Source organism: Protomyctophum parallelum, assembly GCF_964188405.1.
Source record: "Protomyctophum parallelum genome assembly, chromosome: 6".
In the NCBI taxonomy this organism is placed as follows: Eukaryota; Metazoa; Chordata; class Actinopteri; order Myctophiformes; family Myctophidae; genus Protomyctophum; species Protomyctophum parallelum.
In genome coordinates, this window is record NC_139701.1 from 30,805,418 (window position 1) to 30,827,459 (window position 22,042).

General features: G+C 43.1%; 1 protein-coding gene across 1 annotated transcript; it reads right to left on the bottom strand.

The window, feature by feature from the left end:
* Positions 1–2,211: 2,211 nt before the first annotated feature.
* On the bottom strand, positions 2,212–18,977 carry mknk2b (MAPK interacting serine/threonine kinase 2b). The gene is made up of 14 exons (XM_083766430.1): positions 18,857–18,977; positions 17,618–17,828; positions 17,105–17,195; positions 16,626–16,727; positions 16,397–16,494; positions 13,210–13,289; positions 12,563–12,636; positions 12,268–12,372; positions 11,695–11,750; positions 11,452–11,547; positions 6,354–6,548; positions 5,801–5,965; positions 5,649–5,689; positions 2,212–5,501 (listed from the first exon to the last, which is right to left on the bottom strand). Exons 2-14 carry the CDS (start codon positions 17,666–17,668, stop codon positions 5,228–5,230), a joined length of 1,428 nt encoding a protein of 475 aa, XP_083622556.1. The 5' UTR covers positions 17,669–17,828; positions 18,857–18,977; the 3' UTR covers positions 2,212–5,227.
* Between the last annotated feature and the right edge of the window lie 3,065 nt (positions 18,978–22,042).

Sequence of the window (22,042 nt, forward strand, 5' to 3'; positions counted from 1 at the left end):
CTGGAAAAAAGTAATAATATTACTGAAAGTAGTATATTACTTAAGTTACTTGCCAACACTGCTGGCTGGGTCTTTTTTTTCACAACGAAGTGTCACTGTTGCGCAGCCTAACACACACACACACTTGACACACACAATATGATGATTTGGGGTGTTACTGTACAGTACAGTGACAGTACAGTACAGTAGAGGGTCCCCCACACGGTGGGCGTGTTTTCGGATTTTTTTTCCTTTCCGTCGGTTTTCAGAAAAACGCATCGTGTGCAACCACCTTAACTCTGTTATTTCTCAACCATTTCCGGACGCGGGCGGCTCGCCGGAACCGGGCCAGCCCACTGGGTGCGTTCCTGGGGGTCTGGATGTTCCGGGGACCCCACAGTCGCCCACACAGTCATTTATTGAACGTTTTCGGGCCGGCACCCTGGCGAGTTCCTGTGGGTCTGGAACTTCCGGGGACCCCCACACGGATTTGCACCACTCACTTCACACAGGTGTGATTTTATTTTATTATAAAAGTATAATATACAAAAGTAGCACAATAAAATGGAAGTAGCATATAGGCCTACAAACACTTTCATATAATGTTCCATGTCCATGAAGCTTTGAGAGTTTGTGTAAACACAAACAGTCCTAACACAATGCCATTGGTAATTAATGGCTATAGCTTTGTGTGTTTGTGTAAACACAAATATTGAAAGCCATTGACAATGATTGGCCAGCTTTGAGTGCTTGTGCAAACACAAAATTGAATGCCATTGACAATGAATAGCCAGATTTTGGTGTTTGTTTGGGTAAACACAAACATTGTGTAAACACTGAAGACGAAGGTGAGGACGCAAATTCTGATTGGCTGGAAGGAATGAGATGTATGATTAACTTAATTTAATTTAATTCACACCACACGGGTGTCTTTGTGAGTAAATTATAATAAACATTGTATTAAATCCCATGCCTTTACATTTGCCTAATACCAAAATAGCTGTGTTGTACCCATGTACCGCTGTTTTGAGCTATTCTATTCTATTCTATTCTACTTGCCAGACATGTTGAGTACACGAAAGTTGTATGTTAGAAATGTTGAGTATGGGTCCCCAGCATGTAGAAACTGCCGGATGCTAACTTGCATATGTTTTGCATCATGACGGCTATGGCCGTTTTTAGCCCAAGGAGTGTTTTTCGTCCAAAAATAATGCTTGGAATGGATTCAGCATCATGAAAAACCCCTAGTTTGACACGTCACATTGACACATGCTACTTAAAGTATGATGAAATTTAGATTATATTTTTCCTTATAGGTTGTTAATGGTATGGTCACATATTATGCCAATTATGAAAATTGCTCAACATATGCAAGTTAGCATCCAGCAGTTTCTACATGCTAGGGACCCATACTCAAAATCTTTTTTATTACATTTTAAACAGAAGCCCAGGGGCGGACCCATACTCAACATTTGTAACATAAAACTTTGGTGTACTCAACATGCCTGGGTTCATATTCTGGCAAGTGGAGTATATCTAGGCGGCAGCATATGGCTATGATATCATGTTGTACTTGGTCAACTCTAGCCTAGATGCAATGGAGTGCAATAACAAGCAATACTGAATGACTAAGAATGACTAAAAATACTGGGGAAGTGACACATGTTGGCATTTAGAGTGAGAGCATGCCCTGATGTGTTCAGAAGAACTCTCTGAGACTGTATCTCCAGGGAAAACATGAGGGCAGCACTTGCAGCAGGTTGCATCATGAGAACAGGTCCGTCTGCTCTGAGAACCCCCACAGGCTCTCTGTGTCAAGGTGATAAACCAACACGTTGTGCATAGGGATAAGATGACTGAACTGAACTCATGTTTACCAACAGTCAAGGACAAATGAGCCATATAAGTCAACTCACGTATCGGGAGTGTTGCTGATAAAGTAAAAAGGATTTACAGTATTAAATCAGATTACCTCAGCTAAAAGATAAGGCTGCTATAGTAAATATGAAACTGGAGATTAGAAGTAACAAAGTACATAAACAAATTGCCTAGCCTAAAGTGGAGCCTACCAAGTACTACTTCAACTTAGTCTACAACTTTGAGGTACTTTTACTTTACTGGTTTTTTGTAGTTATTACAATTTTATTTTTGTGGTCAATAATAATTTCTACCACTAGTGAGCACGTCATTTCATACAGTAGTGGTTGTCAACAAAGCAAAAATAACAAGCAATTTGTGGTTCAAAGCATTTATTGCATTATTTTCTTAGAAAAACAATACAAAATTCTGGAGCAACTGTCATAAATGTTGCTTTGAGTGAACTGCAATCATTCACATGGTACAGTAAAGTGCTTATATTAAATGGGGGGGGGGGGGGAATATTTGAAGGTTGCATTTATTCCAAATATTCTTCCCATGAACATGTTGGGCTTGGGGTGGATTCTGACAGTGTTACAACAGTGTTGGGGGGGGGGGGGGGGACAGAAAACAAAAGTGGACAGAAATCATAACCCCATCTCCTGTCCATTAACTATTTATAAAACGTTTGATCGATGCTGCTGGATCTTAAATGCTTTGCCTGTGGGCTACATTCAAATTGTGTAGTTGGTACACTATCCATTTAAATTATTGACTGAATTTTAACACTTCCTGACTTCAAAAATGACTTACAATATAAAAAGAATTGAGGCTTGGGATATCATTCTATCCCTCTCCCCAATAAAAAAAGCAGTCCAAATTACTGCATTTGACAAAAGTAGAAATGGTCGTGACCAAGGAAACTCTTATACCCCTCAAGATATTAGAGAGTATGGCCCAAGTCTTTGTGCATTTCCGAGAATCCCAACCCTAACAAAATATAGGGAGAAACTTGTCTGGTACTCAAAGGGAGAAAAAGGCAGAAATACTGAATTGAGTAGGTATTTAAAAAAAAAACAGATTGCCTTAATCATCATCTTAATGCTTTGTTTATATGACTGATAGCAAAGTAGTTTCCCAAACGGAGAACAAAAACAGCTGCATACACAAATTTCAAGTAAGTCTTACTATAAGACATAAAACCCCACAACGATGCATCGGTAGAAAGGTTGTTTAGAACTATTACAATCAGTGTCCTAGTATCAGCATAATGGGCCCTTTGACACCAAGGGAGACATTTTCCAGAGTACCGCACGCTGTTGTGCAGGCAACATCACATGGATCACTAGTTACCCATTTCTTGTTTAGGAGATGGATAACTCAACTTTTCACTCGTTCAATTACATGACTTAAACCCCTCTTTGGTGAATGGCTGGTGTCATCAGAATGCATCATCATGCTATTACCTGTCATTTACAGGAAGACACAACTTATTCAGGTTGAGCACTGCTGACACAAATGAGAAGTTAAACAAAAAGCCTTCCCTGGGCACGAACCGCTCCAGATAAACAAAGAAACTTTTGCCACCACCTCACCTCTTACACCACATACTCTGAACTCTCAAAAACATATACAAAGACAATCTTTAAAAAAAGAAAGAAAAAAAAAAGTAAAACATCCGGTGTTCCACCTGAACTGATAAACACCTGCATTAGAATCACTATAGAAAAGAGCTTAGAACAGCCAGAACAATATCAGTGTGGCACATAGACATGGAGTTGAAACAAACAAAGTCAACTCATTAATACAGCTACATGTCCTTGGAAGACTTTTTTTTGCATTTTATTTTTCTGGAATGCTTTTCCTTTTTCTAACCCCTATCCATTTCTTCATTTTTATATCCTACAAACACTCCTTTGCCTATTTATTTCAATAATCTTGTTCTAGGAATTTCCCCCAAAGTCATACCATTTTTGCCGGTAACTCTGAGCCGAGGTCATGTAAAGAGAAAAAGGGGGGAAAAAAGACATCCAACCTTTCCAAGTTAACGAATTGATTAACGTTTACAAATTACACTCAGGTGACACTAGCTCACTTGTTTTTCCATGGTTTCCCAACCCCCTGCTTATTTTACCTTTACATCTAATGCATATTCTGGACTCTTGGTGACAAAAACAGGTTATAATTAAAAAAGAATATATATATATATATATATATAGAAAAAGAAAGTGAGAGAATTGTGTCTCAAAGAATGTAACACCAGACCAATTTCAGCTCCCGAGCCCGTTATCAAATGATGTAGCCGTGCCAAGAACATAAAGTAGTCATAGTCCAAGCTTGACTCAGAGGCCCTGTTGTTTTGGTTGTGGCCATGCATCACAACCCAGGGAAAACAATCCAGGAACGGTTTAATTTCCTGCCTCAGATGTGTTGATGACATTCCAGAGGAACTGCTCGATTACAACTTAAGCATCATAAAAATAAACATCAGTAGAGCCACCGGTAGTTGGGCTGGGCATAGGTTCATAATTGAAAAACACATCTGCATTGACCAGTAACAGTGGTCAAGCTATAACTGGCTGGTTATAGACAGCCTCGTGGCTTTAAGAGCTTTAACATACATGGCCACAGAAGATAGAATGTGGCTTTATCACACTTCACTCACACAACAGACTCAGTTGTGAGGAATTTCTCTCAAATGGAAATAGAGAAAAAATAAAAATAAACGTGAATGCTTCTAGAGACCCCAAATCATCCCCCCCCCCCCCCAATAATGGACCACACCAGGCACAGATGCATTGGCTTACACAGCCCCTTTTTAACCCCCTACACTGAACCCCTTCTAGACAGAACGGCCTTTATCTTGGCATATTGCATAAGCTTGTATGTATCTGCAGAAGGGCCATTCGTGTGTATACATACAGGCAAGAGAGCATTCCAGATAACGTAATTCACAGTGGATCCAGTTGTAACGTGTGGAAGCAGCACAACAGGTTGTCCTTTGGTGTCTGAGCTTGGTTTTAAAGATACAAATGTACTAGTTTCTTCTGAATCGAGTTGAAGGACAAGAAAACATAACTATAAAATAATGCCTACTCCCCCTTCAACCCAGATTCTAAGCTGGCCTACCCTCCCCCTAGCCATGCATATTTGTTTTGATATATGCAGGCCCTGGATTTATGTGCTTATTTAAGTGCTGCAGAGGGGCACAAGGCATTTAGCAGAAGGGATAGAGGCAGCAGTCTCCCTTTACAGATCAGAGAAAGCCTGAATGACTGAGGAACCAAGGCCAGCTAGAGTCAGCAAGGGGCCCTACAACTTGGGAAGGGAGGATAACAGGGTCACATGATCCGAGTCAGAATGAGAGATCAGAAGTTAGGGTTCGGAGGGTTCAGGCACAGTCTCCCACAATGACTAGGGGGGCCAGAAGCTGGCAGAGTTCTGCAGCGGAGACAGGCCCGCCATTAGGCTGGCCGCTCCTCTGCCTGCGCCCGGCCAGCTTGGAGTTAGAAGGACGTGAGAGATGCATGGAGGAGCAACTGCTGGCATTTATGATCAGCGGACCCTCCTGTTCTTGGTCCTCCATTCCATCCTGCTCAGCCAGCTGCCGGTTCATAGCCATAGCCTGGCCAGTGTAGAATGTCAGGTCCCTGGCATTGCTGGTCCTGATTGACAAGCAGACACAACCATAGATTAATAGACTAAAACAGTGACACACTGCCAACAGGAAATTACTTTAGGAAATAATTTCATCTTTAACTTGCAATACAATTTCATCTTTAACTTGTATATGTTCCAAAGAAAAGTCTCACCTCTGATGAATAATGGATGTTGGAAAAGTGTTAAAGGCACCCTGTGTAAAGAGAAAAAGACAGGTTTCAACAGGTGGCCCAATACACAAAAACATCCTTCCATAAACATGCAGAGAACATGTGTTTGAGGTTTCTGATGAGTGTTGACCTACCCCCTGCACCCACGGGTGCTGCAGCACCTGGCTGGCACTCAGACGTTTTTTGGCATCCCGTACCAGAAGTTTGGATATAAGGTCTTTGGCACTTAAGGAGATGTGAGCCCAGTCTTTCGCAGGAAACTCATACTTTCCTTCCTGGATACTCTCAAACAAAGTGTTCTGAAAAGAGAGGGGAGGGCAGGGATAGCATTTTTATCATATACACACTGTGACCTGAGGAGGCAAAGGGTTCAAGTTACACTTGTGTGTGGAGCACGTCACGTGTACCCTGGACTATATAATGCAAGTGTGCAGGGGCGGGGGGCTAGGTTATGTTGTCTCAGGTGCACTCCAGCAACAAAAGTAGTAGTAACGGGATAGAAGAAAATGAGAGAGAGATGGCTTAATCGACTGGAGTCTCCCAGGGGTCTATAAGCCCACTCCCATTTCCCCTCCTACATCAAATATCTTAAGTGGAAATAGCTATTCTACAAGCTCAATGTGACATTTTTGCAGAATGTTTGCCTCAGAACAGCGACACCAGAGCTCATCTGGTTAACATTCTCACCTGGCATGTGTGGCAGGGCTCTCCCACTTCCCAGCCACAGTCGCCTCCACAGCGGCCTACAAAGGGCGGGTAGCCACTCAGCATGATGTAGAGGATGACTCCCAGGCTCCACAGGTCACAGCGCTTGTCATAAATGGTGGCCTCCTCACTGAAGGCCTCCACCACCTCAGGTGCCATGTACTCTGCAGAGCCACACTGTAAAAAAGAAAAGGGATGGGGGATGAGACAGAGTTTTTGTTTTGTTAGCCCCGAGGGAAATAAAGTGTGAGTCACAGTTGGCATCTGGCCCCGGTTGGTGTTTTGTGTAAACAACACGGTGGTAGAGACCGTTACTTAGTACAATAAAAGCAGAGAAAAGAAAATGTGCAGAGAAAGTGCACACAAGCTGGCACTGTCAGCAGCAGGGAAGAGAACAAAGGTGTACATTCCTTAGTTCAGCTGATATCTCATGTGCTTCTTTATAGAGGCTGGGGCCTTGTGTGGGGGGCTGCCTGTATGAGAGTCACATGGTGGAGCACTAGGAGTCAGCAGGGGCAAAAAGCTAAGGGGGCCAAGAGGGGGAGGGATAGCTTATCCACTGTGGTCGATCCATTTGAAATTACTCCAATGCTTTCCGCTCTCTTTTGTGGAAAATATAAGGAGGCATTAGCAGGACCATAATGTGCAGTCATCCATCCAAGGCAGGGGAAGGGCTAGGCAGGTTGGTGTGGGTAGGCAGGCAGCAGTGTGAGTGAGTCATTGTCCATTTTCAGCACTCTGCTGAGCAGGCCAGGCAAGCAGAATGAGCCGAGAGCAAGGGCAGCCTCTCTCCAGTGGTACCATGTTATGTAGCTCAGACAGAAACTAGGCCAAACACTGACTGAGCAGGGGGGGGGGGGTTAAGAAAGAGGATTGGCTGTCCAGCAGAACCACAAACAGGGCTGAGCCCCTGCTCGTTACGCAACTTTCTAGTTCCAAAACACCAAATGCCATTTTAATACCCAAGGAACAGAGGAAGGGGAGGGGTATTAAATGTAGTGGGTCTCTAGTTCAGCAAGACATGAACAAAGACATTCCAGACAGTACTTCCTCCTTTGCACAGCTTTAAAGTAGCCAGAAACACTTAAATCAATTTCAACTTATACTTCATGAATTGAAGTTCTTCATACGGCGGTGTTGTGGATAAATAGCCAATCTAAATTTCTCTAAATAAGCATCTTGATTTTGTTATTCTCATTGAAGCAGTCCTCAGTGCTCTAAAGCTGAAATGCTTTAGTAACGTTTAGTCCTAATCCAAACCCATCATCCTCATGGTGGAATGTGTTTACATAGAGCAGGCCTCCATTGTTCCCTAGTACCATGTCCCAGCTGTCTCCTGGCTCCTCCTCCACCCTGCTGCACCCTTATGTAATGAAATTTTGCTGTGCAGGAATCTCAGCTCAGACAAAGCGTCTTCTGTCGGGCTCAGCCTCAGACAGACCCAACCCCCACCACCATCGTCACAACCACTGCCCCCACAACACACATCCCAACCCCCAGGATCCAGGTCAAATTCAGCTCCCCCAGCCCAAACAAAAACACCACATGGGCAATTTTCTTTTAATGTTGTTAACAAGGCAATCTGATGATGAATGTTGGCTACTGCTGTATCAAAGCCACCGATTTGAGAGCTACTTTCAATCTGACAAGCTCAACAAGATCTACCCACCAAAATAGTTTAAAAATGTACCTGGGGGGCTTTGAAATGGCGGCGCTGGTGTTACATATGAGACAAACGCACCTGGAATGGGAAATGGAGGGGGGAAATTGAATTGGTAGAGTTTTTCTTTTTTAAATAACCTTAATGTTACTGATGTTTGTGACTTTGTGTGCACGTATTGCATTGAGGGTTTAAGCTGACAGGCCTTTTTTGATGTCAATCAAGTCACCTTAAGTGTCAGATGCCAAAAATAGTTTATTTTGTATTATATATTTTTAGGGGCATGTCATCTACCTGAACAGCCTTTGAGCTCATGGAATACTATAACGTTTTGCTGAGCTTTTGAACGTGGCAACGTTTCAAACTCAATTTACAAGGAGTAGGCCATCATCAATGGATGCACGCTGCATCAAGTAGGATTCACTTTAAATTGTCATTATGAAAGTTTCTTGAATTTTGGCGTTGCAGATTAATGTAAGCTACATTATAGAGCAAGGGAGAACACTGATGGACGATGTAACACACAGTGTGTGTTTTTGCAAACTATGAAGTGGCTGTCTGCAAAACTATAGCAGTTTGAAAATAATGTTCCTTTACCGAGAATCCGAAATAGTTCCATAACACTGACGTACAGTTATTTTTGGGAAATAGCCCTTCCTCAACCTACACTCGCTTGAGATCTGAGTATAATTGCCCGTCCATTTCTTTTGTCTTTTACATATTATTCTGTGCGTAGCGCAGTGAGTGTAGACAAACTCCCTCTCTGCCCAGAAGAAAGGGGCGGGGACTTTGGGAGTGCTCCTCAGAACATAACCGATCTATAAGCAAACAATGTCTTGCATTGCGGTGCAGTAGGGAAGCGTTCTTAGCTTGTAGATTTGTTATTTTTGGTGAACAATACGGTCGTACTGCAAAAGTATAAATTACACATTATAGAACATGCATCTGATGCAGCGAATTTATCGTGATGGAAACGATAACTCTAAAAAGCAAGTATCGTGGAGACATTGTATCACCATCATCCCGACGATATTTATCACCATATCGAACACCCCTATTACATCGCATCACCAACACTGTACATCATTAGGTGTTCATATATATATATATATATATATATATTCAGAACGGGTAAGGTCTAGTCTTTATAATGCAGGACTTCAAATCATTCCACTCAGGTACTGGTGCCACTCCTGTGCAGGCTTGCATCAGTCTCACCTCCAATCCCTCTGCAATGTACAGATGGCAGATAATCAGCAGACGCCACCAGAGGATTTGTTGGCAACGCCGTCTGGGGCTTTCCTCAAACCAGGTGACTGGTCAGACCACACAGTCAGCTGACACCCACAGATAACAAACACACCTTTGCTGTTGGTAAACTAAAGGCTTATGGCGAAGAGGCTTACAGGAACAGATACAGCTCTGTCATCAGCCCTGCAGCTGCATCTGAATCTGGGCCAAACAAACCCAACACAACTGCTGCAGCTCTTCACTTCCCCTTAGGAGCATCACAAGTTCTGTGTGTACTGTATTTGCATGCAGCCAGTACACAGCCTCGTACAACGACATACATGCAGTTCATTGGTGCATGTTATGCACACATGTACAGTCAGATTTAATTTAATGTTCAGCAGACAGGCCGTCACTCGCAGGCACACTGAATTCTTAGAAGAGGCTGGAATTAGCATTTTCCTAGAAACGACTCCTCCCCTCTGCGACTGCCCTCCCTGTCTTTAAGCCCAGCACATACCAAATACACAGGCTACAAACACAGTATGTGAGGACTAGTTGAGTTCAGCCCTTGGAATAAATGGATGCAATGCCATATTCTATTGAGCAATAACCACAGTAGGAATGCAGGCATAGGGGGAGCGAGCGAGTGCTACAGCAAGATGAAAAGATAAGATTGCCCCTGTGTGTGATCAAGGCAAAGAAAACAAGGGAGAGTGCGCATGAGCAGACTTGGCTGTACACCCCTCCCCCTCCCTTCCCCTCCCGCCGCTCTGGCCAATCAAAGCACAGTTGCTAGGTCTGGGGGGCAAGACTAAATTTCGAGAACAGGCTGTAGGCATGGCCTTTTGTATGGAGAACAGAATACAAAGAAAATGCAGACTTGCACAAGTGTGGTGAGGGCCAGTGGGTGGAGACAACTATAGGCAGAGACGGGGTTGGTGGTTTATGGCATGTTGTTTTTCTCATTGTGGGTTTATACCAGAGAGAGGGGGGTTGTTATGTTTTGATTTCCTCCACTTCCTCATGACTGGATAAAGCCCTGTAAAACAGTGCGTTCCCTCTAGTTGTCTTGCAACATTTCAAGGATAGAACACCAGGTCCTGTCCTTTACTTTGTTTTAAAAAAGCTGAAGATAAAAGGTTAGCTACTTGGCTCATTAAATTATCTGCAGAAAGAACAAAGACACCTCTGAGAAGCACAGCAAAAAAAAACAGGCAGAATGAAGCAACTGTTCAAAAAGAGCAGGCATGCCACTCACTCTTGTAAAGTCTTGAGGACAAACGGGACAAATGGGCAACCTAGAAATGAAGCAGCTCCACCCTCTAGTCAGCATAGACTAAACATGCGAGAGACCCTAGTGTCACCATAACTATTCCCCCCCACACAAATAGTACAGGGATGGGCCGTCCGTCTGGCTAAAGAAAGCTCAGGTTACCAAGGCAGAAACCCCCTACCATCCATCCCACAATTCCTTCACTCCCTACAGCTATCTTTGTCACCTGTTCTAGTCCATCGATACACCCGGCTTGACAACCAATGCAGACTCATCTGTTGACTCAAACAGTGGAAAACCTTTCCTTTGAAATGTACCCTCCTAAAACTATTCCAAGTTGCCATTCTGACTTTCAAAGCTAACCTCCAAGTTAAGTGCTCTACCTTGTGATGATAAACACGCATAACCCAACTCATGTGCCTCACTGTTTGGGACTGATAAGCAGCAGGATGTGGACGTTAGACCAAGGTGCGTATCTACCTGAGTGTAGCCGATATCTCAGCTATGATAAGAGCATGAGAGCTGCCAGGGAAGAGACAGTGAGTTAGCAAACGTACACAGGCTCAGAGTCAACACCCGACAGTGACCTCATTGTCCTCAACCTCAAGGACCAGAACACTTCCTCTCCCAATCAGGGGGCTTTCCTGTAGCTAGCACCATCAAGTATTGACCAATAGGCATCCAGCATTGATAAGGCATTGTTTAAGACAAGCAACAGAAAAAAAGGAAACACCCTGCTTATACACCTCAGGGTGACAAACTATAGTTGCAGGCAATGTGACTGAGATTAACCTTTGCCTTGCTCCTTATATGTTTACAGTACCCCTCCCAATAGCATGCATTTCCCTTCTGCTATTTATACGTGCCGACAAGTCACAAATAGGGTGAACAGACGACTGGGCTGGCAGACTTACAGGAGTTAGCAGCTCAGGAGTGGAGATGGGTGAGCTGTCACTGTTCAGCTTGATCCCACTGCCTAGGTCAAAGTCACAGATCTTGACAGGGGAGATCTGACAAAAAGAAGAAATCAATACAAAATGTCAATTATGAGAGTGAACAAAATACACAAATGTTTGTGTGTAATTTATCACTGCAGAGACAGACATTGCCACCCTAATAAGTGCACTTCTAACTGAGCATGCCTGTAGTAAACTCACCTTGTCTGAATTCTCACACAGGATGTTTTCAGGTTTCAGGTCTCTATGTGCCATTCCTGAAATAAATACACCTAATTAACCACCACCCGACTGAAAAACACATATTGACACAATATTTGCCCCTTTGTGTAAAATTTTACAATTTGACATTTAAAAAGGTCTTAAGTCCTTAAATAAACTGTAAAGTTTTAAATGTGCAGAATACCCAGTGTACACTTGTATGCTATATGTTGGTGCTTTCTAATACAGAGCAAGTTAAAAGCCTAGCGACACCAAGGCTTCCATGTCACTGTGGTCTGTGTGAAGTCTGTTAACAGGAAGGCAGAGTGGAGCGGTGCGAGGCAGCCGATTTATTCTTCATTGTATGCCGGTGTCGCATGGCAAATATAACTAATCTACAAGCTCACAACGTGTTGCATCAACAACGCATTGTAGACTTTTAACTCGTCTCTCATTTACACAAGGCACCGTCGTACGATTAAGTAAAGCTTTAGGGGAGACTTCTCCAATATAGCCAAATAATTCCCATTCCTACAAAGCAATAAATCTGTGGACCCTTTAGAGTTGACTTACCTTTGTTATGCAGGAAATCTAGAGCGCTGGCGATGTCCTGCACCACAACGCTGGCTTCCTGCTCACAGAAGTGTCGCCTTCTGTGAATCTGAGCGAGGACAGACCCTAAAAATAAAAAAGGAAAAAAAAAGGTGAACAAGTGAACCCCTTCATTACTCTGCTTTGACAGCATCTAGCCACAACATACTGGTGGAATGGTTAAATTTACCCCACACAGACTTGACAGTAAGAGGGGATTTACCATATTGTTTAACAAATAAAAATGATTTTTAAACCTTCTGCTGGATGTACCAACCTCCTCTCAGCTTTTCAAACACCAGGTAGAATTTGTCTTCCTCTTCAAAAAACTCAACCAACTCCAGGATATTCCTTTTGAGGGAAAACACAGAAAGGGATCAGCCTATGGTAGTGGCATGAAATAAAAGTCTGGCCAGTTACACTTTACTTAAATGAGTTGAGCTAAATGGTTTAACATAAACACTACAATATAGATTTTATATAGTCTTGTACTTCATTGACACCACCCTCCCCCAGGAGTGTATACTCCTACAAGCTCACAGCATTTCATTGTGATCTTTGTAAATCCGCCATTTTCATTTTTGTTGAAGGTTCATCTAAGTTTGTCAAAAGTTGACATGTCCAGAATAGGGCACTAGGGATCACGTGGTAAGGGTATCGCACCATGATAGTCACATGGAAGTGTAATGGAATAACGGGGCATGAGCACCATATTTTGAGTTTAACCCAGTAAACCGGGAAAGCATCAGTGCCACTTTAGATTTTTTCGTTGGCTATTCAAAATGACATTTTCTAAAATCTTGAAACTACTGATTTAGAAGGCATATGTAGACTCGGCCTCAGGTCTCAATGGCTTATAATCTGTGGCAGTGTCGCACGTCATTGTGGTAGTGAAATGACTGCTGGGTTATGCTGTAGGGTTACCTGTGTCCCTGGCACTGGTAGAGCATTTCAACCTCACGGAAGACACGGCTACGGCTGTGACCTGGCCTCTTCTCAATGATCTGAAACGGAACGCAATGGTTAGAGGAAGGCTCCAGACAGTTTAATATAGGTCACAGATGGAAAAACACTGATTATGTATTACTACATATGGCAACTATAGGTCACAGATGGTATAGCACTAATCATGTGTACTAGTATAAGGTACCCCTGAATTTCCTGGGTTGCTTCCAGTTCAACCTTTACCCAGTTCACCCGACAATGCAGCAAGGATGGTTAACCTACTTCTACTGACATCCTGCCAAAATGAATGTGTATAGGTACCAAACCTCTAAATATAGCATTTGTGTGTGTGTAACCTATATTCCAATCTTAAGTGCTTTTAAGTAGCCATGGTGATCCTTAGTGACACCAAGAGTCGAGACAAAATAGTTTTGATAAACAAAACGCTCCAAATATAGCTAGCAGATCCTGGAAACAACATGGTTGGGGCCCCATGCAGGCCGTGTATCACACTGCCAAGAGAGACAGAAAGAGAGACTGCTGACACCAAAGCAAAGGGCCTGAATTTTCCAGCCACAGCTATTGTCTGCTCATGGGGTGTGCATGGTTCTCTTCCTGCTAGCAGGATTATAGTTGCCATTGAAACCCAGTGGGGCCAGAGTGCAGTGTGTGTGTCTAGGATTAATGTACAGACAAGAGGCTAGTGTGCAGCCTAAAGCCAACAACACACTGGACCACATCTGAGTCAGCATACAGACAACCCACATCAGCCCACTTTCTCCCAATCACAACAAACTAATTACACAGACTATAACATGTAAAAATGTAAATAACAAAAAAAAAAAGACAGGAGCAAAACAGATAAATTGTCATAAGCAGATACGACAGTAATAGCTAGGGGGTTTATGAGTTGGACAATACAAACATAGCATCAGTGCCCCAGGGAAGAAAGACGGTCGGGTGAGGGTTTACTGTTGTGCGGAAACAGTCACGTACACCACCAGAGGGGGGGATAAATCAGATTCACAGCAGTCTGGCTGTGGAAGAGGCCCAACTGAGTCACGCTGTGGCTCTGTAAATCTATCTAAGCTTGTGAAAGAAACCTTGAGGAGGAGGGGTAGAGGGCTGAATCCCAAGACAGACGGGACAGGCAGGCAGGCATGGCTCACAAGCTCTATGGCCTTTGTTGTGATTGAAACACCACCACCCCCTTGACTAGGTGGAGGAGAAGGACATCTGGCAGGAGTAGTCTAAACACACCCCTAACCCCAACTGACCTCCTCTACTAGAACTGCACCAGCCCCCCCCCCCCCCCCCCCCCCATACTGCTAGGTCCCAAGAGAAACATCCCTGGGTAAACAACATGACTAATGCACCATGTTCACTTGTGGGAGCCTGTGCGCAAATTCCATTGCAGTATTTATTCAAAAATATATGCTCTTTCACTCAAGGTGACACTGCGTTGAACTATCGAAAATAGCCCTTGAACTGGAGTGAACTGCAAATTGCAGTCTGCAATAGGCTTTGAATGCCGAAGAGTAAACCTCTTGGGGCCTTTGGAAATAATCAAATTGGTTGGCAAAATATAAATGCATCTACGTTCAAAGGGGGAAATATATATATACACACACACACACTCAAAACAGGACCAACAGAAAAGTTACAAAAACATGCAGCAGCACAGTGCAGAAACCATTTGTCAGTACACGCCCCATTTGAGAAGAAATAAAGCCCTACTGCACAAGGAGAACAAAACTGTGTAAACACCCCAGGACACAGTCCTGCACCCCTCCTCTCTCCATATGTGGGTTTTGTTTTGGCATGGCCACAAGTACACAATGTTCCCGCCACTAGAAGCATCCACAGCCAATAGGAACAAAGCAAAAGGGTGGGTATTGTGTTCCAAGAGCTCTTATAGGCTAATGGAGAGAGAAAACAGTGAGGGGATGTCTGTGTGAACAGTGGCATTCAAAAACTAGAACAGCAACATCATAACAGGGGGCCCTACAGACATCTGCTTTGGTGCACTGAAATGGGAAAACATTGACTTCCTGTCCCAGGACCGTAACACACACACACCACACCAGCGAGGTTAGTTAGTAGTTAAACAAGCACTGGTACCAAAACCAAATCCTCGAGGACACAGTTGGTGACGCACATAATTAACATTACCTTCCTGAACCCTCTCAAAGTTATTCTTCCATGGACATTGAAAAACATGAAATGGTACAAGAACCCCATTGCATTACATGTCCAGTACTACTACAATGAATTCACAGCCCAAGGCTAAGCAGTATCCACACACATTCATTTGAAATGTAACATCCACACCACTCATCAGCATGGGAAACAGACTTAGGCAGTGGGAAGGCATCATATTAAGAAATCGACCATCTATGCATCTACAGGGGAGGGAGGCCTACTACTAGGTGCTACAAATTATTTATTATTACAATCGATTAGTGATTCATCCAGTATTTTATCTTTGCCCTCATTTAGTAATCCATATCCTATGAATCATTATACACAGGTCTGATCCTCCATAATTAGGTTGACCAATGAATATTCAAACAAATAATGTCATCGGGTTACACATGAGCACCCGTTTTGTATCACTGAACACCCCTGCATACTTCCTCATTCACTAATGCTTCATATAGTGAGGCTCCGGTTGACGTGTGACATCACACCTGACTGTTATCTCTCTCTGAGGTGCCCTGCGTCAGAGCCTGTTTCCAGTGGCAGTGAATTGAATTGAATTGAATGCTAGTATGAAAACCAGTCGAGGTAAAAACTAAACTGGTGATATGCAGAGAGAAAGAAACTACCTTGGTTGTCATGGGGAAGCTTCATAAAGACATTTACCAAACTAAAAACATGATTTAGAGGAGAGTGGGTGTTTGCTGAAGTATGCTGCCATGGCACGTTTTGTGAAGAAAATGCACCAATATAAAAATGTAGATAATAGCCATTCTGATTTGACCAGAACTGTGCGTGGGCTCAATAACCAGTTGGTCACATGTTCATTGCTCACATGGATACTAAAATTCAGACTACAGTAGTCAAAGAATCGCAACAGCCCTGAAATACTGTTATGGCAATACATAAGGTCAAATCATGTCCAGATTCAAATGGGCCACAATGATTAGGGTTTTAAGATCTTTACCTTAACAGCATATTCATTGTTGGTGATTAGGTTGATGCACGTCAACACCCTAGCATATGCACCTTCTCCTAGGACTTCTTCTTGCAGCCTGTAGACATCTGCGATGGAAAGGTTCATGGAAAATATAACTTAGAATAATGTCTTTAACAGAAATGTATTTATTAATATCTTGACCTTGCTTTTTTTTAACATTGTTCTGAGATCAACATGCTGACAAACCGTAGCTTACCCTCAAAACGTCCAGAGAAACTATCAGTTGCCCGGCAACGTTTCTTCTTCTTGTTTCTCTTCTTAGCATCGGGGATGTCAATAGGCTGGCTAGAGGGTATGTCTATCAAAGAAAAGCAAAGAAGTAGAAGAGGGGGGGGGGGGGGGGGGGGGGGGGGAGTAAGTGAATGCATTCACATTTCTAATGAGCAGCACACTCATTTGAAAATCATTATTATAAAGCATTTTAACGTGCATGTATGAAGAAGTACATTAAAAATGCTAAACATGTCTTCCATGTTAATGCCGCCTGGCCTTAATTGCCATTTCAGTTTATGTTGCGATCATTGGCCAATGACCATTTTGTTTACAGAGAACAGGCTCCAATAATCACCTACTAGGCCACTGGGGTGCAACAAGGGTTCTACAATCTATCTCACCCTTCCAGGTCCAACATAGGAAAGTTACTGTTTCACAGACTACAGACATAAAACCACTCACCATGTCTTGGGGAGGAATCAAAATTAAATGACGAATCAAGAAGATGGGATCCATTTTTGGTGAAGTCATCAGATTCAAATGGATTTTGGCCCTAGAGGAGCAGAATATAGTAATTGAAATACCATTTAGACAGACATATGGGTCAATACATCATTGCATTAATACATTATAGCTTCTCTAGTCATAACTAATAAAAACATGCCTCCCTGTACCATATAAACGGTTAACACACTAAACGGTATACACACTTTCCGAAACAACCACAAAAGGTTATGGTTATCTGACCATTGTATAATCATAACATGTATGTTACATGTTGATAAACATGCAATAGCATTCCCTGCAAACACCACACCAAACCATAAGGCATACCTTTCACAAAGGAAAATGTGGTTTCCTTATGTTCTCATTAGATTATATTATAACCATAGGAAATGGTTTTGCAACATGTACACGTTTGTGTGAAAATTATTGTATTGTATGTTATTGTTGTACTGGTGTCAAATGTCTCACCTTAAAAGAGCGGTGGAATCCGGTGACTTCGGTGATTTTATTTTGCACCATATTTACTCCGATTTGGGGATTTTTTGTGTTTTGCGGCGGCTGCAGTGGTTTTGTGATTATGTCAAATTGCACTACTCTGAGAACAGTCGTTCCAGAGACAGAAGCAAATGATCACACTGCGCTGGCTGGTCAACTTGCTGCGGCGCTTTAAACGGGAGCCCTGCGGGCGACAACACTGCAATTTTAATGTAATGAACACACACACACACACACACACACACACACACACACAAGACAACACACTGCAGTTTGAATGACACACACACACTAGACTGAGTCTGACTTTAGCCTTCATTAGATGCAAATGTAAAAATCGATAAAATAGCATATAATGTACCAACGATCAACACAACAAATTATTTCTTTATAACGTCTTTTAATCAATCACTACACGGTGCAGCTTTGATAATATAGCAGCCTGCAACCGACATCGCCCGCTACATTCAAAACACACAAAACCAACCAACGCGTTCTAAACATTATGCATTTGTACAATTTAACCGGTAGCTATATAATATTTAATAAATGCTCAAGCAGCTATGTGACCCAGCCGTTGGGTTCATATAGGACGCGAATGGAAACAAGACCGCAAGGTGCTGCTGCCTATGATCCTTTTAGACCAAGTGTTTGACTGTACCAATCATGTCGCAGCAGCAACACTGCGTGGCTGCGTGCACAAACAACGCGCTCCGCTCCTGGAGGTAAAGACTGATATCTACGTCGTCGCAGGAGGCACTACCATCGATTAAATTAAAATGACGTAATTTAAATTAAAACGCCAAGTGATTGAAGCTTAATGTTTGCACTTTGACAAGTCTATCCTTTCTGCTTTTCTTTGACCAGGCACCCCCTTGAAAAAGGAGATTGTATCTCCGTTTTTCCTGGTTAAATAAAAAAGGTCACATAGCGAGACACAGACTATATTGTATAAATAGAGACTTAATGCGATTTAACGTGATGCAATCCAGGCCCACGATGCTGTATCACGAGATCTGATCTTGTCAGTAAAGCTATATTTAGAGGCAGCTAAAGTGAATGCAACACCAGTGTGAAGCTACAGCTAATGTTAGCCTCTCGAAAACATAATTATGTCGCGTCAGACGAACTGATACGGTCGGAGACTTTAATTTGGGCTAACGCTTGCACGCACACAAAGCCTAGGTTAACGCCACTAACTTGTCTACTCACCCCGTTAATAATTTTACAGCTCCAGTGTTAACGTCGTTGTTTTGACCCACTGCTTGTAAGCCGCGGATGATGGGCAAGGGGATACGCGTGATCGTACGTGCGTCGAAGGTGGTGGAAAAATACACGGCGACGAGGCTTTTTAAAGTCTCTGTCCAGTCTCCTCCCAGCCGGCCCAGGCCCCGCCCACATCACACACCCCCTCCTCCTTTTAGAGGATGACGTGCGTGTGCCTTTAAATGAGAAGAGCAGGCCTGATAGGGCCTGATAGGTTTCAAGTAGGGCGATAGAAATGACTATTAAATCTATTAATTCAATTGACTATTAAAAGAAAACTGACTCAAAATCTCGGCAAGATGGTAAGGCACTGCAATAGATTAGAGTAAAATTTGAATGGAACTGAGCCATTAAAGGCATTGTTTTCTTTTTAGGCCCCACAATGGGAGGTATGGCAATGCATGGGGGAATGACATGACTGTTATGTGGGCACCAACCAACAATAGTCAGGGGTTCTTCTAAGGTTTATTGTAGGCCTATTTTGATGGAGGTTTTTTTTATGAGTATGTACAAATGGACATGGAGAGAGGCCTCCAAAAAGTAATAATATAGGTGTGTGTGTGTGTGTGTGTGTGTGTGTGTGTGTGTGTGTGTGTGTGTGTGTGTGTGTGTGTGTGTGTGTGTGTGTGTGTGTGTGTGTGTGTGTGTGTGTGTGTGTGTGTGCGTGTGTGTGTGTGTGGGCGGTCTCGGTGTGTGTGTGAGATCTGCAATCTAGACAGATAATCGTGCAAGTGTTAAACACAAACACACAAGGCTGATATGCTCAGAGAGAATGCTTGAGCCACGTGCAAGAATCGGATTCTCACAGATAGAGGAATTCTGAGCCTCACTGACAGATAGGGTGGAGGTGACAAAAGGCTATGTCTAACAGCCTATAGTCAGACGAGACGACAACCAATAGTCCGGCAGACCGGCACCCAAATAGTCCGACATGCCAATAGTCCAACATGCGTACTGAGGGTATGCGCGTGACATCATCATCAAACCCGGAAGTTATGCGGGAACTACTGAGTAGCAAAAGAAAATACTTTCTGGCCTTGACAGCCCATACATCCAAACAGAAAAGTCCTATTTGATTGCATTAAACGACGTTAAACAATGTTAAACTCACGTTGCCACTCAATTTGCCACTCGATTTTACATTCACTTTATGCATGCGCATACCCTCTATAGTCCAACAACCAATAGCCCGGTACCCCAAAAGTCCGACACCCCAATAGTCCGACATACCAATAGTCCAACATGACTGCTTACATACAGTACAGTACTATGATTGGTGATCATATTATAATTATGAGTAGTATTATTACTTGTGAGGTATTATAGATATTTGTATATATTGCCTAATATTATATACATATTTATCAGAGTTCTCACATTATTATCAGGGATACACAGTACCAGGGTGGAGGGAGTGCCTGTGTGTTTTCCTCTAATCCTCTGCAGGTGGACTAATTGATGATTGACACCTAGTAGGCCCCAGGCTTACTCATCTACGAAGAGAAAAGCCTGGTCACAATCTAAGGCAGATACGCTATCGGTGGAAGTGTCGGTCTGGAACATCCGTCAGATGAATTTCCCCCGGATACGATATTATTCCGACCAATCACAACACTTGTTTCATTCACGGAGAATGTAAACTGATTTGTAAAGCATCAACATAATTTCCTTGAGCGGTACTTCCGCCAAAATCCTACAACTTCCGCCCAAAACAAATGATAGCGTCTACAGCGTAGGTCTTGCTCAGCATGGACACGTAGAGAGAAGCCGGCCTGTCTGTCAGGGAGTGATCAACCCTGACTGGCTGTCGGTCTAGTGGGGGCGTCACTGATCATGGCTCTCCCTACTCACCTACTATATCAGTCAGTATGTACCTGGAAGACAGCGGGGAGACAGGCCAGGATCCTCTCTCTCCCAGCCGCCACACTGTGGACTTTTGTGTGAAGCCAAACGTTTGATTACTGATAGTTACTTTAGTTTTGTCCCTTCGGAAAGGACTTTTTGCTCTTTAATTTGTGTCTGTTTGTTAGGTTTATTGTCTCCACCAGGCCGAAGGCATGGGGAGAGAGTATGTTTGATTGATTGATTGATTGATTGATTGATTGATTGATTGATTGATTGATTGATTGATTGATTGATACCCTTTCGTTTCATGTACTCTGTGCGATCATAGATATATAGACAGAAATGTAAACAGCAGGTACAGTCAGACATTTGGGCTAAAAGGATAATACCAAAACGTCCAGGGGACTTGTTTTCTTGTGTCAACTGAACAAATGGCAAGTAAAGGGTGTGTGGGAATGTCTGAAGTATCAGTAACTGATAGCCACCTCCCAGATCTTCTCCCCACGCCCTGTGGTATGTTGTGGTGTGTTGTGTGTGAAGGGTGACATGATGGCACGTTGCACAGCCTGCTGAGGAGCATATAGGTAGGGGCGGTATAGGCTTTCTCTCACACAACTGATAATGGAAGAAGTGACATTCCATGGAAGTCTGACCATATGGCAATATGATCACTCTCTCTCTCTCTCAACTACCGGTATGTTAATTGTAAGATGACAATGCAGTCACACAGAGTAAAAGATAGCTTTTCAGAAAACTCTTAGGATTAAGGATTTAGAACAGTGGTTCTCAGAAATAGAAATATTACGGTATTACATTTGAGAGAATGTACGATGCAAATGTATTTGTGCCCATGGAGCGCACAACTTTGTGCACGGGTTCAGGTGGCCAAGTCATAAAACGTGACGTATGCGGAAGTGCCGTTCTTTGTGGCCGTGATACCTCACTGTCTTGACCTCTGTGTTTTCAACCAAGCTATGTGGCTGTTCGACTACTGGCTAGCGGGGCTTTCCAAGGACTGCGGTGAGCACGGAACGCTTGCTCTCCCTGTTGTTTACCTCTCTCAATCCTTGCTCGATTACAGAGCGAGCACACAACCTGCCCAGCACGTTTTATCCCTATGGAGACACAAAGGAGATTTTTTTGTGTCTTTTTTGTGTGAACTATCCCTTTAATGGGTTACTTAAACAATAACATATCTAGTTACCAGTGCAGTGCCACCTCTATTTTATCTTGAGTCAGCCACTAGCATACAAACGCACTAAATTCAAATCCCAACAAATAGAAGTA

Bases quoted from the DNA above. Each gene is read 5' to 3' on its own strand.
- mknk2b (XM_083766430.1), bottom strand. From the start codon at position 17,668: ATGGTGCAAAATAAAATCACCGAAGTCACCGGATTCCACCGCTCTTTT. The intron at 13,290-16,396 runs GTAAAGATCTTA...GTTCCGTTTCAG, and splicing joins ACAATGAATATGCTGTTAAG to ATCATTGAGAAGAGGCCAGG. The intron at 12,637-13,209 runs GTAACCCTACAG...TTCCCTCAAAAG, and splicing joins TACCAGTGCCAGGGACACAG to GAATATCCTGGAGTTGGTTG.